This window comes from Falco biarmicus, chromosome 6 (assembly GCF_023638135.1).
Source record: "Falco biarmicus isolate bFalBia1 chromosome 6, bFalBia1.pri, whole genome shotgun sequence".
Classification (NCBI taxonomy): domain Eukaryota; kingdom Metazoa; phylum Chordata; class Aves; order Falconiformes; family Falconidae; genus Falco; species Falco biarmicus.
Window position 1 is genome coordinate 73,511,679 of NC_079293.1, and position 15,079 is coordinate 73,526,757.

At 53.4% G+C, this 15,079-nt stretch overlaps 1 protein-coding gene across 2 annotated transcripts; it reads right to left on the reverse strand.

Annotated features, from left to right (window-relative positions):
- Nucleotides 1–1,417: 1,417 nt before the first annotated feature.
- Nucleotides 1,418–15,023, reverse strand: FDFT1 (farnesyl-diphosphate farnesyltransferase 1). Of its 2 annotated transcripts, XM_056343464.1 has the most exons (8): nucleotides 14,847–15,023; nucleotides 13,302–13,399; nucleotides 8,225–8,408; nucleotides 5,585–5,713; nucleotides 4,919–5,110; nucleotides 3,696–3,872; nucleotides 3,273–3,425; nucleotides 1,418–2,025 (listed from the first exon to the last, which is right to left on the reverse strand). In XM_056343464.1, the coding sequence occupies exons 1-8, from the start codon at nucleotides 14,961–14,963 to the stop codon at nucleotides 1,804–1,806; spliced, it is 1,272 nt and encodes a 423-aa protein (XP_056199439.1). In that variant the 5' UTR covers nucleotides 14,964–15,023; the 3' UTR covers nucleotides 1,418–1,803. The 2 variants fall into 2 exon arrangements, with proteins under 2 accessions (XP_056199439.1, XP_056199440.1); XM_056343465.1 differs by lacking the exons at nucleotides 13,302–13,399; nucleotides 14,847–15,023 and adding an exon at nucleotides 12,707–13,250.
- Between the last annotated feature and the right edge of the window lie 56 nt (nucleotides 15,024–15,079).

Genomic DNA, 15,079 nt, shown 5'->3' on the forward strand with positions numbered 1-15,079 from the left:
CTGCAGCCCCCGGCTGTGCCACCACTCCTGCTGCCTGCAGTGCAAGGGCCATTAAAAATTTATTTACCAACCTTTAGCTCTTTCTCACCCTGGTTACAATTCTTTTAGGCCTGGCACGCAGCGCTTTACTGTGATGCCCTGAGTGGCGGCAAGGACGCATCTGCATTTCATCTGAGCTGAGGGCTCATATCTTGGGGCATAGTGAGGAATTACTGGTGTAAAAGAAATGACAGCTAACAAAAAAATAAACATACCAAACACTTTTTTCTTTTTTCCCCCCAAAGAAAACTTTTAATTTCAACAAGACAGGAAGCTGCACAAAGAGAGCTACCGCAAGTTTCTTTTGAACAACAGCTTAAAACTATCTACATTGGTACTTGTGGAGTAGGGGTCCTTCTTCCAGTAACAGCCTGGCTGCAGGGGCTTTGCCTTGCAAAGGCCACCAAACTGCACCTGGCAGACAGCTCTGTCCCGTACCAGGAGATGGGCTGACCTTCCCTTCGCAAAGGCAAAAGCACCATTGGAGGAGGGGCGGGTGGGGACCCTGAAAACAAATACCCACCCCAACAAAACAGGACTTCCCTTTACTGCGTTGTTTCCTCTTGAAGTTAAGTCTAGCACAGTAGAAACCTCTTCCAGCTTGCACGTCAGTCTAACCCGAAGTGTCATCCCAAGCTGGAGCTAAGTAGGCCAGGGAAACCTGCCCTGGCCACCCCCTCGGTGGCTCAAGCCTTCCCAGCCCACCCTGCTGCCTTTTCAGGGTGACCAACACGCCAAGGCCCCCCAAGAAGCACCACGTGAGGGACAGCACGGTGCAAACCCTTGCTCTCCTGGCCTTGCAGAGGCACCTGGCGCTGCTGCAGTGGTGCTGCCCTGCCATGGCCACCCACCCCCTTGGGCTGAAGAAGTGGTGCAGAGCCCAGACCCTGGGTCGGGTACGGGGTGATTAGCTCAGGGCCATGCGGCAGCCCTTCTCATTTTAATCACCTCCCAGCCCTGAAAGCATGAAGCTCTGCAAGTACAGGGTGCCATGTGCTGGAGGGCAGGGATCTGCAACAGGCTGCTTTCAGCAGGGGGTGCATTAAAGTCGAGAGAGCATCCCACCTCCTATGAACTGAACATTAAAAGGGCTTGTGTCAAGCCTAGCAGCCTCCTTCAGCACAACAGAAATGTGATTGCCTCTGCCTGTTTCCAGGCTGCAGGATGTCTCAGCCAGCCTGGGCTGAGGACCAGAAGGTGGCCAGAGCTTTTTCCCTGAATAAGGAAGCATGTTCCTCTCCTGGCTGAAGCAGCAATCCTTCCAGTGTGGAGCAGGCACCAGAGGCAATGAAGAAGAGGCTGCCTAAGAAAGGGAGGCAAAACCCAGAAGGTTTTGCTCAGCTCTGAGCTGGAAATGTGTCTCAAATCTCAAGCAAGAAAAGAGGCAACTGGAGTTTCTATTTAAAACCATCCTAACAAAAAAAAAAATAATTCACATAAACTGTCCAACAGGACAGGGAAAAAAAAAAAATCAACTCCAAACAGTAAGACTCCAATTAGTGTTTGTAACGATCCAAGCAGATGGCAAGGGTGGTGAGGAGCGGAGTCTGGCAATGCCACACCATTGCCCTGGGGCTGCAGCTCACCAGCATCCCATCCTCATCGCCAGCATCCCATCCTCATCACCAGCATCCCATCCTCATCACTGGCCCAGGCCCTGCGGCACCTCGGGTGCCTGGCCATCCCCAGCGGCAGGGGGCGAGGAGTCTCCTGCCTCCACTGCCCATCTGCCAACCATCTCTCCCCCCGCCCGCCCGCTGGCCATCAGTTCTCGCCTGCCTGGACGTACTCCTCGGTGGCCTTGGAGATGGTGCTCAGGTACTGCCAGCTCAGGGCGGCCAGAAGCATGGCGCATGACAGGTAGATGGGGGAGTAGTGGTGGCGTGATGCCATGGGGCTGCCGGGCAAGCTCATGGCACGGATGGAGGCGATGACCTGCTGTGTCTTGTTGGATGACGGGTCAGTGCTTGGGATCTTCTGGTAGATCTGGGGAGGGAAGAAGGAGTAGTTATGGTTCCTGCTCAAGGTTAAGGGGACAAACAGGTGCAAGAGGAAGCCTTAAGGGCCACCACATCCTCAAGAGCAACCTCAGTGGTGGACTGCCATGGAGCAAGAACCAGCTGCAAGGGATGCCTGGATGGGGCCAGGGCCTGCTTCCCTTGAGCACTGCACTAAGCCAAGCAGCCTCTTGAGGGCACCCCGCGATGGCAGATGGACCACGCAACCGCAGACACAATCCCTCAACCACAGGTGGTGCTGCTGGGACCAGCGGTTCTTGCCCCCAGCCCTCACCCACTGCCGCTGCGCTACATCCCACTTCAAACCAGTGAGGATACCCCAGTGGTGACCAGCAGCTGGTGTGACTGCCACCCTCCATCACATAACACCATGGTCTTTGGGTTTTTCTCTTCGTGGTCTGCAAACCCCATGGCTTTTGGGATACTTGTCTGCACGGTTCTTCAGGAAGTGTGCACAGAGAGCCTCTTCTGGACTAAGGTGCTGAGGTGTGTCACTGTCCCTTGCCATGGGGTTGGCCAGCCCGCAAAGGGAGCTCTAATAACTAAAGGGTCTCCCTGGTGCAGAAGTAATGTCTTTTTATTTAACAGCCCTCACTGGATTTGAGTTTGGGGTTGGGTTTTTTTACCCCCCGTGAAACCATCCACCAGTTGTTCCACCACATGAAGTCTTAACCTCCACTGTACCCTGAAGCTGGGAGTCCCACTGCTTTAACCACCTGTGAAGAGCTGCTCTTACTACTGTTGGCCACACAGCACAAGGAAACCACCACCACATCATGCTGCCAGCTGCAACTACAGACACAGAGAAAACAAGACTGCTTGCCGGCGCTGCCCATGGGGAGACGATGGCGCCTGTTCAGAAGTGTGCTGTGGGGAAGGTCCCCTGTGCCTGCCCAGCCCAGGTGAAGCCCTGATTCCCTTCTGAAGTCCTTCCACTGAAGTCCTTCCACCAGAAGGATGGCAGGACTTCAGTCTCTACCCCTCAACACAGGCACAGACCAAGGGTACGTTCAAGGGAACCCATCAAGCACCCAGCCTGGTCCAGGCCAAAACCAGTGCCAGCACTGAACCAACTAGGATTCTGGGAATCCTAACATTCCTTGAATCCTAGGATTCCTAGGAAAGGATTAACAGATTTACATGTCTTCTCAATCCCACACCAGGAGCGACGATGGGACCAGCCAGAGAGTACTCAAAGCAAACTGTTCAACTTACCTCTTCCACATACTGGTACATGATGGCTTTGACAGCTTGTATGTTTGTGGCATCCATCATGAGAGTGACGGCTTGTCCCTTCCGGATCTTCACTACACCCCTGAAAACCTGCTTGTTGTTATAGCAAGCAGCCAACGTGGCAATAGCCATCACCTAAGGAGAAACATGAAGAGCCCTTACCGCACTGTGGGGAGCTTGTCAAAGGAGTAACCTTGGCCCTAGTGAAATCAATGGCAAGACATTCTGGAGTGGAGCCACAATCTCACCAGCAGCAGAAATCGTAGGTACAAGGACAGAAAGAAGAGATAGAAGAGATGAAGAGTAAAACCAGCTAATACCAACATGATAAATAACCTCCTTCACTTCCAATGTCTCATCAGCTGGGCTGCAGATGATGAAGAACCACTTAAAAACATAACTCACCTGGGGGATAGCACAGAAGTTAAAGACACTCTGGTTTCTCAGGCGGGATAAGTATGTGAGGACATCAGGGACATGGTGGAGGGCATTGGTGATGAGCTCATTCAGACACTGGACAGCCATATCAATGTTCTCTGGTTTGGCAAGATCTGAGAGCTTCTTTGCGTATCTGCTCCAAACCTAAACATCAAGATAACGACTCACAAGTTGGAGGGCACATGCATGCCTTAAGAGAGACATCACTAACAGTCTGAGGTCTGGGAGAGCAACAAGAACCGCCAGAGACCCACAAAAGCCTTGAAGGATTGAGGCTTACTAGGCTAAAGAAAAGAAGGGCGGGCAGGCTGCAGAGATATGACAGTGGCCTTTGTATATACAAAGGGATTGTAAAGAAGAAAGATGCAACTCATCTCCCATCTTCTCTAGCTACAGCAAGGAAAAGGTGAGTCACACATCGGGCTCACGTCAAGAAATACTCTTGAGACAGGTGAGCCACGTGGAAAAGGGAGAGAAAAATTCTTGGAGAGCCTGAAGAAGAGCAGACAAACATCTGTCAGGCACAGGCAGAGCTGAATCCTGCCTTTGGGAACCAACTAGGTACCCTCATCTCACACAGGCTTATTCTCCCTCATTCCTAACAACCTAACAGAGAGGGGGAAAGGAAAAGCTGCTCAATAAATTCTTGGTGGTGTGGGGAGACATCACCTTGTCCCCACATCTGTACCCAGACAGCTGTAGATAGATGTGGAACTTGTCAGCCGGCTGTCACTACAAGAAATGTTACTATCAAGAAGATGTACAGCCAACAGTAGTGATCTCACACAGCACAGCTTTACTGTAGGGTTTCAGTAAAATTAAAGCAGACGACCATGTCTCTCCTATTAACTTTGATCTACAGGGACATGAGAGATAATGCAATTTTAGCTGTGCCCTTTCTGCTGTGCACCCTTTAATGCATTCCCAAGGCAGGTGTCCTGGGAAGCATGGATGGTTGGCTCCATCCATTATAGGTCTTGGACAGAATATGAAAGACTGTCAAGGGACACCAACAAACAGTGGGAAAAAACCTGGCTTTGAGGATTTCAAAGGGAATTCCAGCAGGAACCCTTCTAATGAGAGGATGCAACTCACTGTATTGGAGCAGCGACAGCAGCACCTTCAGTCCTAGCGCATTTCCCAAAGAAGAACAGCAGAAACACTCACCCCAAGGCAGTGCTTTCCCTCACCTCTCTGGGCCAGAACTCCCTTCCCTCCAGCTGGTCCTCCAGATAGTCACGGATTATGTTGGTTTTCTGCAGGAAAAGGCCCATGGAGTTTGCCAGCTCTGTGTCCTGCCCAACGATAGGATCTTCTAGCTCTGATGCAGAGAAGAGACGGGAAAGGCCAATCCCCACCAGCCCAGCAACGTAGTGACAATACTGTGAGGCACCGAGAAAGGAAGGGACAGAAAAAACCAAGATAAAAGGAACAGTTGTTACAAAATGCTGCCTATTTCCCACAGCAAGTTCTGAAAAAATGATGCTCAGAAGTAATTGACAGTGCATTTTCTGCAAGTTCTCATTGCCCTCCCTAGAATGTCTCAGCTTTCCCATGGCCAGCAAACACCTTACCAAGGATGTCCCACCAAGCTGCCACTCTGCCTCCAGCAGCTGAATGAACTGCCCACGGGGGAACAGTGGACATGATGGGTGACCCAAAACACGTGCTGGTAGGCAACAACCACAATCTGCACTGTCCTCCTGTTAACCACAGGGCCAGCAGTCTCTTAAAGCCTTCCCAATCCCACACAGCCTCCCTCACCCAACTGAACCCTCTGCCCACAGGGATGCTCCATCTCCTCTTTCCCCAGAGACAAGGTGGACTCTACTCACGTTCAGTCTGGGCTGACTTACCTTATCCCACTCATGCTGAGAATCCACCTTCTTCTCCAAGAACTCTGCCATCCCAATGCCCATCTTGTGGCAAATATCTGAAATCACATCCTGGTAGACCTTTGACAGGTTCCTGAACTCCATGGAGATCTGCAGCACAAATGAACATGGAGCGGGTGGGGGAGGAAACAAAGTCAGGAAAAACCAGCAGAGCTCCACATTTATTAAGAAATCAGAAAAAGACTGTTTACCAGGCTCTTATGCTGCCTTGGCTGGAGACCTAGGACAACTCCAACAACCAGAGTTGTTTCAAGGCCCTTACAGGAGAGGCTCAGTGTGTTCTCAGTCTAACACTATGTAGGGTCTCTGGCAAGAGATCAGACACAGCAGTATCTTTGGGAAGGCTCTGTGGCCTTGGGCTAGTATCGTTTGGGAGCTACAGGACAAAACTAGCTATGCTTGGTACACAGAGCTGGGTTGGGTTTTTTTGTAATTTGTGAGAGCACTCCATTATTTCAACCATGGGAAAAGACCAAGGAGGCTTCTGGTGTCCTGATCCCCTGAGCCCTCTCCAGCTCTGGCTTTGCAGGACACTCTTTGCACAACTGGAAAGGCATCAAGCAACAGAGAAAGTGTGAAATCTTTCTTCTGCATGTCCAATAACATGATGCAGTGACTCAATCCCTTTTCACAGTGAAAAGAAATTTAAAAGTGCATCCCTCCCCTTCCCAGAACTGTGGAGCACCACATTTTATTGCACTAAGCTTTATTCTCCACCAGTGGGTAACTGCAGCCAGCCCAGGGTGTGCGTCTGATAAGGACAGCGGTCTGAACAACTGCTGCTCAGGCACCACTGCAGACCCAGGCTCTCCTCCTGACTCTATCCACGGCTGGTGGCACGTCCTTGCCCTGTGCCTCACTCTGTCTATAACATAAGCATATCGACTCTGCTTCTGTCTCAATGGCTTCAATCCACTACCCAGAGAAGCACGACTTGCAAGTACACCTCTGCCAAATATTATTAAAACCATACCTGAACATGAGCTCAGATTGCCCCAGTGAATAACCAAGAGAGAACAACTAAGTGCCATAAACACCTTCTCAAAAGCTCTTCTAAAGTACCAAGTCATTTACACACCTGCTATCTCTCTATCATTATACATCAAAAATCCTCTGACACAGTCACGCCCTATAGTGCATCTCCCTCCTAGGTAGGGCACAGCCACTGTTATCCCAATGCTGAGCATCAAAATTTACAATACATCTCAGTTTTCCAAACAATCACCCTATTCCTGCTGCTGGGGAAAGCCTGGTAAGGGTACAAAAAATTTAAAATGTTAAGAAGCTGAACAAAATAGAACTTCCTCAGAAATGAAATGCTCCTCACTAATTATTATACTTTCTCTTAAACAGAACTTATAATAAACCCAGTTATTACTGATCAACACAAGCATCAGCAAAACTCCAGCATTCACCGAGGGCCGCTCCTTGGCCCTCACCAAAACCAGACATCTGTATCCCACCCAGCAGAGCCCAGCCTTGCCTTCCAGCCACAGCATCTCCCTGGGCTGGAGGCTTAATGGTCCATCCCCTCTAGGGTGACTGGCCAGACAGATTCCTCTTTCTACTCTGTGGGTTCACATGGCACTGGGAGATGCTGCATCTCGGCGCAGCAAAGCTCCACCACCCCACCGCTTCTGCTGGGGCTGAAACCTGGCAGGAGCTGAGGATGAGCATCATCGTTTCAGCTCTGCTGCCTGCCATCCTGAGCACCTTCAGCACAAAGTCAAGGCCCTACAGCTACATCTGCACCAGTAGCTTAAATATCAAGTACGGACTCAGTCCCCTGCAGCTACCTCCAAGCAGCATGGTCCCTGACGTGCTTCTGACCCCAAGCAATCCCCAGGCAGTGCTTGGGAAGTCGCGTGGGTCAGAAAACACTTCCCAAGGACAGTCTGCGATGCAACCATGCTGTTCAGCACGCTGAGAGAGTGTAATGGCTTGGACATGGCCAGACTTTCTCAATCTGCCTCCAGGTCAAAGAACAGGCTCTGATACTGCTTCAGCTTGCTAGTGGAGATGCAGACTCTCTGTGGCTTCCTTTTAGATGGATCCTTAGAGCAATAAGACTTTGGGCAATATTGTTACCAACACCCAGGGGAGCTTTATATCTCATAAGCATGTTAAAGATCTGCACAGAGACTCCTGTAGCTCTAGGGCACATCCTGCAGGACCACTGCAAATGCTAGCCTATCCACAAGCCGGATGGCCAGACAAGCTTTCCTCCTCTCCCTACCCTGTTAGGGATCACAGGACACTCAAGCCAGGCAATGCACAGTGTTCGACAACAAATCCAAAACCGCTGTCCACAAGGCAACTGTCACCTACTCTTCCAACAGCGGAGGCAAAAAGCCACTTTTTAGAGCTGGAACTTTTCCACAGACAGATCATCTCTGGCTCATACAGAGAGTTGCACAATGTCTGGGTTTCTCCCCCCAGCTCTGCATCAGCCCCACGTGCAGGTGATGGAGCTCTTTGAAAGAGCTATGGGCACACCAGGGACTCAGCGAGCTCAGCAGGCACAGGCAGGTGTACATGGAAAGACAACCATGCACACAAAGGTGACACAAGGCAGCTGAAGCAAGAAGATGGATGCCTTACCGTTGGGAAGTCTTCCAGCACCTGCCGGTCCTTCTCCTTGCTCTCCATGTATTTCCACTCTGGTTGATAAAGATAGGAGTGAAACTCATGCAGCATCGGGACCTTTATATCTAAGCTGATGCTCATATCATCCTCTATAGTGTCCAGGGCACGGAGAACTAGGTAGAATATACAGACGGCATGTCTGGGAGTGGGGAGGAAGAAAAAACAAAAATCCCTTACTCAGGATTGCCTATTAGGCAGGACAAACAGCCAAGATGAACCGCACAGCCTTTGGCAGACGCACTGCATGCTCAACATGGCACACACTGGCACTGCCAGGTCATTGGTGCCTTTGGAGGATGTGAGCACTTCCAGCACAACTCACTTTCACATTTCAAGTAATAAAATACTTCAGTCATTGAGCAGAAGAACGCAGTGATGTGGACACCTTCCCGGCTCCCACTGTTGTACCCTAGCATCTCCTAGTTTGGAAACCAGCTTTGGTCAAGGGATGCCCACATGCAATAATCCCTCCTCCATCAAATCACAGAATGGTTTGCATGGGAAGGGATCATTAAAGGTCATCTTGTCCAAGTCCCCTGCAATGAGCTGGGACATCTTCAACTAGATTCAGGGTGCCAGCTTCCCCAGCCCTCACCTGGGGACTGTGGCTGTCCCCCACAGTGCAGGAACATAAATGAATTAGAAACATGCTGCTCAGAATCCCAGGGTCACAGGAGCAGGTTAGGGATGGAAAGCACCAAGAGCAGCACTTCCCACCTACCTACATTGCTCATCATCTCCTTGAACCTCCACTCTGAGCAACAGAGGTGCCTTGGCACACAGTCCCTACGGGCTGACTGCTGCAAAAGCTGTGGCATGCCTGAGCTGGGTTAGAAAACCCAGGTTTTTTCCTTCATGTGGAGAACTATGGCATGGCTTTTGGCTAAGATGCGTACTGGGGAAGGGACAGGCCTGTAAGGTCTCCCCGGGTAGGACAGGTCCCTGCCAGGTCCAACCCCGCAAGCAAGATTCAACCATGCAAGCAAAGCCAGCGCTCGCCAGGACCCAGAGGACAGAGCCTGAGGTCAGTTCATCGGAAAAAGCAAATACAAAACAGGGAAGGGGAAAAAACGCAGGTGTACTTTTCCTAGCGTTTCCCATACTCTGCACCCAGCACACTTTCATCCTATTTGGTGGGAGGGGGGTGTAAGGGGGTGCCGCACTGTGCAACAGGAACATTAAGACTCACAGCTTAGAGCCAAAACCACCCCGTATTTTCTATCTCCGTGCACAAGACACTGGAGCCAGCCCAGGTGTCCCAGCACCCCAGTGGGAAGCTGCTGGAGAGCCACTCCCTGGCCCTACCGCCCCTGCCTTCGCCACCCAGGCTCTGTATTTCTGCATGTGGAGCAATAACAGCCCTGATGGCAAGAAATACTGGCTCCAGCTCCAGGATTTACATAAAACAATCCCCAAGTGCTAAATGATTAGCATTGATAATGCAGTTATAATGCAATGATAAGCAGTGATGCGTCAACAGGATGATGCATTTATTAATTGTTTAACAAATGAAGAACAGCTTGGACTGCTTAAATGCTAATCACTAGGCAAAAGTGTTGCTCTCCCAAGATGACAATGTGCAAGCGCTGATTAAGTTGCCAGGGAAAACTGACTGGTTCTTAGGGCCAATACTGTTAAATTTTGCATTTTTAGCTTAACTGAAGGGTATTTAACACATCCACCAAACCACACATCTGAGTGCTCATGAGCAGCTCTCTTCATGCCCTCCTGTTCCTTCACAAGACTGAGTTTTTTCCATTTCAACTGGGTTGCAAAGGTTTATCTGACACGATGCAAGTGCCCAGGACTCCCTGCTCCCTTCTCAGCAGCAACTTCCACCCGCAGCAACCAAGAAAGGTGGAGCAGAACCTGAAATGCCATCTCAGAAGCATGTCTCACATTGACACTGTCCCAAGGGAAGAGCTAGCAACAAGTCCAGAGCCCAGCATAATTAAAATACTTATTTAACCCCACTTCTGCATCCAAACCTTAACTGCATCCCTAGTTTGCATCATACACTGAGCTTAGCTCTGTGGTGCTTCGGGCAAATCAAAGGAAGAAATTTTTTACAGTGAGGGTGGCGAGACGGTGGCACAGGTTGCCCGAAGAGGTGGTAGATGCCCCATCCCCAGAAACATTCATGGTCAGGCTAGACAGGGCTCTGAGAAACCTGATCTAGTTGAAGATGTCCCTGCTTATTGCAGGGGGCCTGGCCTTTAAGGGTCCCTTGCAACCCAAACCATTCTATGATTCTATGAAACATAAAATAAAAACAATTACATAGTGAACGTGGTCTGCCTGCAGCTCCCCATTTCTCTGCAGGGTTCCCAGGCACCATGCTCCCAGCGGGGCTCCAACTTGAGATCCATGGGGATGGCAGGGGCCAACCAAAGCCAGTCTTCACCAGAAAACCCATGCAGCAAAGCTGGCAAGAGGACACTCTGGCAGTACCTCCACTTTATACAACGGAAGCACTCACTTCCGAAGGGCGAGCCTGGTTTCATCTCAGGGCTCAAGCTCCAGCCCTGTCCCAGGCACAGCTCCCCCCTTCCCAGGGGAGGAGGTCTCCCTTCTCCTTGCCACCATTCACCCTCTGCCAGCCCCACAAAGCAGCGGAACCTACAGGAATGGATCCCAAAGGGTCCCAGGGACAGGCAGGACCCTGGGGCTGGCAGCAGGGGAAGGCAGGAGCATCCCCTTCCTCCTCTCCACCACCACGAGCAACGATGTTGGCTCATCACTCCACCACCCTGAGCTAGGATGTTGGCTCACCACTCCTCTCCACCACCACCAGCTAGGATGTTGGCTCAGCTGCTGATGAAGCTGCAGTTTTGAGCCTCCCACCGTCTAAGAAAACACCCTAATCATGGAGCAATGGGCTGGGCAGGGCCCTCGCCAGCAAAACACACGGTTTATGGGGCCAAAAAACATAAGCAAGAAGGAATGAAACATTTTAGCTCAACTACCAATAAATATCCTGGTGCAGGAAGCACCACTCCAAGCGCTCATCCAGAAGTTCTCTGTTTTCCTACAGTCCTTGGGGGATGCATGGAAACTCTCCCCAGGGTAGGGATGTGAACCACGGAGCAAGAGCTTCACGCTTCCCCAGCCTTCAAACAAGGAGATTTCACTCTACAGAAGTTGCAAACAAAGCTGCAGCAGGGCAGGGGACTGGGCTGTGGCAAAGGACAGCGTGCTTGGAAGCAGACCCCAGGCAGTGCTGCATTTCTCAGCATGACACGGTTGTTTCAGTGTTGAATCCTACCACCAGCTCCTTCAACCAGCAAGCACAGAGGCAAATATTAAGTAGTCCATAACCAGAGAGGTTCAGTTTAACCCCCTAACGGAGATAACATCAACAAAAGCACTTCTTTGACACAATCCAGCAAAATCAATTCCTTCGTTAAGCTTGCTGCTCTGCCTGTTTCTATATTCTGCCTGTTTTGCATTTCCCTCTTTTGTCCCTGAACTCTTCAGCAGAGCTACTACACTTTGAAAATTAGTTCCTTCTGCTCCACTACAGAGCCAGCTGCAGTTCAGCAGCAGCCCTCACACAGCCATACGTTGCAAAGATCTGGCAACAGCTTTTTCAGGATGCCACGCAGAAGCTTCTGTGCCCTGAGGGGAGGGAGCCTTCCTGATCCCAGCAAGCCGCAATTCAAGAATTAAAGAACAGAAAAGACAGACGAGAAAGATAACTGCAGGATGATCAAGGCAAGCACACCACATACCGACACTGCTAACAGGTTTCAAGGTGTTTTATTGGTTGGCTCTTTTTTTTTTTTCTTAATTTCTACATTATGTAATATACACCGAGCATGGGGAAAAAAAAGTTTAATTCTTGGCCCCACTTGTACCTTTCCACTCAGCCCCAGCCAAAATCCTGAATTCCTTTGCCTTTCCTGTCAAAACAGGCTGCAGACACCATTTCATAATCAATGGACAACTCTGGGGCACCATCCGAAATGCCAAATTAGGGCTCAGAAACCCAAAAAATAACCCAGTGTTCAGGCTGGCGCCCGCAACTGCTCAGCGGAGTTGCAACCGCAGCATTAGACACATTCAGTACAATTTATACAAACCCATAATTTTGATGATTAACCCATTCTGGGATTAACTTGAGAGATCTACACACTGAAATCAGTTACTACTGTGTGAATATAAGGCATTTATATAAAGCACATTTTATATATATATATATATATACACACATATGCATGAGGCCACAGGCCAGCTGAGCTTTGCGTCCTCTGGTACAACAGCAATAATTATGACCAGCTGAAACTTTCCTGCATGGGTCAGCAAAATTTGTATGGCAAAAAAATGAGTTGTGCAGCAAGTCCGTCACCCCCCCCCTCCCCGTGCCCACATAGATTTTGAGGCAGCTGCTTCCAGGCAGCGTGCAGACCCTCGGTTAGCCCCAGGGTTTTTGCTCACCTCCTCCCACTGGCACAGCCACGTCCCTCCAGCCAGCGTGAAGGCCGGCGCCAGCCTTGGCACCGCGGGGACACATTCCCAGGGTGTCATAAACAGCACACGGCCAAGCAACGAGTTTAAACCGTCTGCTGGTGCCCGTCCCCAGGCCTGCTGGGCCCAGGAACCCAGCTGGGGGGTGGGGGGGGGAATCATGCGTGACAGCCAGCTGGGACGTGGGAAACCCCACGTCCAGCTGCAGGGGGTGGGGCTGGATGGCGGCTCTCCCGGCCAGCCCAGCCCTGGACCCCCATGATCTGCTTGCACAGGGGTGGAAGGGGAAGCGTTTCCAGCAGCTCAGCTGAAGGAACATGGCATAGGGGGAAACTGCACAGACCACCGCCCGGCTGGCTCTGCCGGGGAGACCCTGTGCAAGGGGGGCCTTGCACCCACCACTTCCCGGGGAGCCCCAGCGCCGGGGGGGGCTTTGCACCCACCACCTCCCGGGGAGCCATGGTGTCAGGGGGGGCCTTGCAGCCACCACCTCCCGGGGAACCCCAGCGGGGGGGGGGGGACACTGCACCCGCCCCCTCCCAGCCACCCCCCACCTTCCGCTCACCGCAACTCTCCGTCCAGGGCCTGGATGACGGCGGCGAAGCTGCGGCTGGTCTGGTTGAGGTAGCGGTAGCAGGTGCGGAGGCCACATCCCAGCGAGTCCTGCGGGCAGAGCGGGGCGCCGGGGGGGCGGCTGGAGGCGGGCGGCGGGCAGCGGCGGGGCCGGGGGGGGCGCGGGGGCACCGCGCTGCTGCTGCGCCCGCCGGCCGCCGCCCCGCAGCCGCCCCAGCGCCCGGGGGGGACCCCGCGGCGGTGACAGGGCCAGAGTCCGCTTGAGGAGGGCCACGGCTTTGGAGCTAGCCGCCATGGGGGCGCGGCGGCGGGGGGCTGCGGCCGCTCCGCCCCCCCCCCCCCCAGCCTGCCCGCCCCCTTAACCCACTCGGCGCCCGTCCCGGCCGAGCGCCGCGGCCCTGCCGGGCACGGAGCCGGTGCGATGCACGCAGGGCACCGGCTCCGAACAATGCACCGACAGTCTGAAGCCGGTGCAAAGCACCCGGGCCGTGCAATGCACGGAGCCGGTGCGATGCATGCAAAACACCGCGCCCCTGCAGGGCTCGGGGCCGCTGCCATGCACACATGGTACCAGCCCCGAGCAATTACCCCGAGCAATGCATGGAAAGAGCAAAGCACTGAATGAAGCTGGTGCGGTGTCCGGAGTCGTGCAAGGCACTGGAAGCATCAAGCCGCTGCGAAGCACCCCGGCCGTGCAATGCACGGGACCGCTGCGATGCAAGCAAAGCACCGGGCCCCCGAGTTACTCGGGGCCGGTGCGATGCACGTAGGGTACCGGCTCTGAGCGATGCATGGAAAGCCTGAAGCCGGTCCAAAGCACCCGGGCCGTGCAATGCATGCAAAGCACCGGACCGCTGCATCACTCGAGGCTGGTGCGATGCACGCAGGGTACCGGCCCCAAGCGATGCACCGACAACCTGAAGCCGGTGCGAGGCACCGGGTTGGTGTGATACTTGAGGCCGTGCAATGAAGACGTAAGCATAAAGCCGGTGCGAAGCACCCAGGCCGTGCAACCGGGTGCAATGCAGGCGAAGCGCCCGGGCCGTGCAATACGTGGGATGCGCGACACCGGTGCAAAACGCCCGGGCCGTGCAATACCCTGCGTCAGTGCCATGCACGGGAAGCATCACGATGATGCACCGCTCGGAGCCGGTGACAGCGGGATCCTGCAACGCCCGGAGCCGGTGCAATGCACGCTGCGAACTGCATCAGCGTAAAGCACTGGTCCTGTGCAACGCGTGGGAAACCTGGGGCCAGTGCAAAGCACCAAGCCCGTGCAATGCACGCAGGGTACCGGCCCCGCGCAACACCCGGGAAACTCGAAGCCGGTGCAATGCCCGCCGGGTCGGTGCAACGCATGGGATGCACCGAGCCCGTGCAAGGCGCACACAGCCCAGCCGGTGCGCGGCCCTGCAACGCTCACCTATGGCAACGCCGCAGCCGCGCAGCGAGATGCCAACCCCCTCCTCCCCCGCTCTGGGCATCGGCGGAGATAGCGAAGCGCATCCCCCCCGGCCCCGTATCCCATCCTGCTCACCGGGTCGATCCGCGGCATGATGGCACGGTAGCCGCCCATCTTGAACCGCAGGAGGTTGTAGATATCCTCCGGGTGGCCCAGCCATTTCCTCAGCAGCTCCATGGGGGCCGCGCTCATCCCCCCCCGCCGCCGCCGCCCTGCGCCCGCCGCCCCCCCCCCCCCTCCACCCGCCCGGTGCTTAACGAGAGCCGGGTGGTGCCGCCTCCGCCCCGCCCCTCCGCCAATCAACCCGC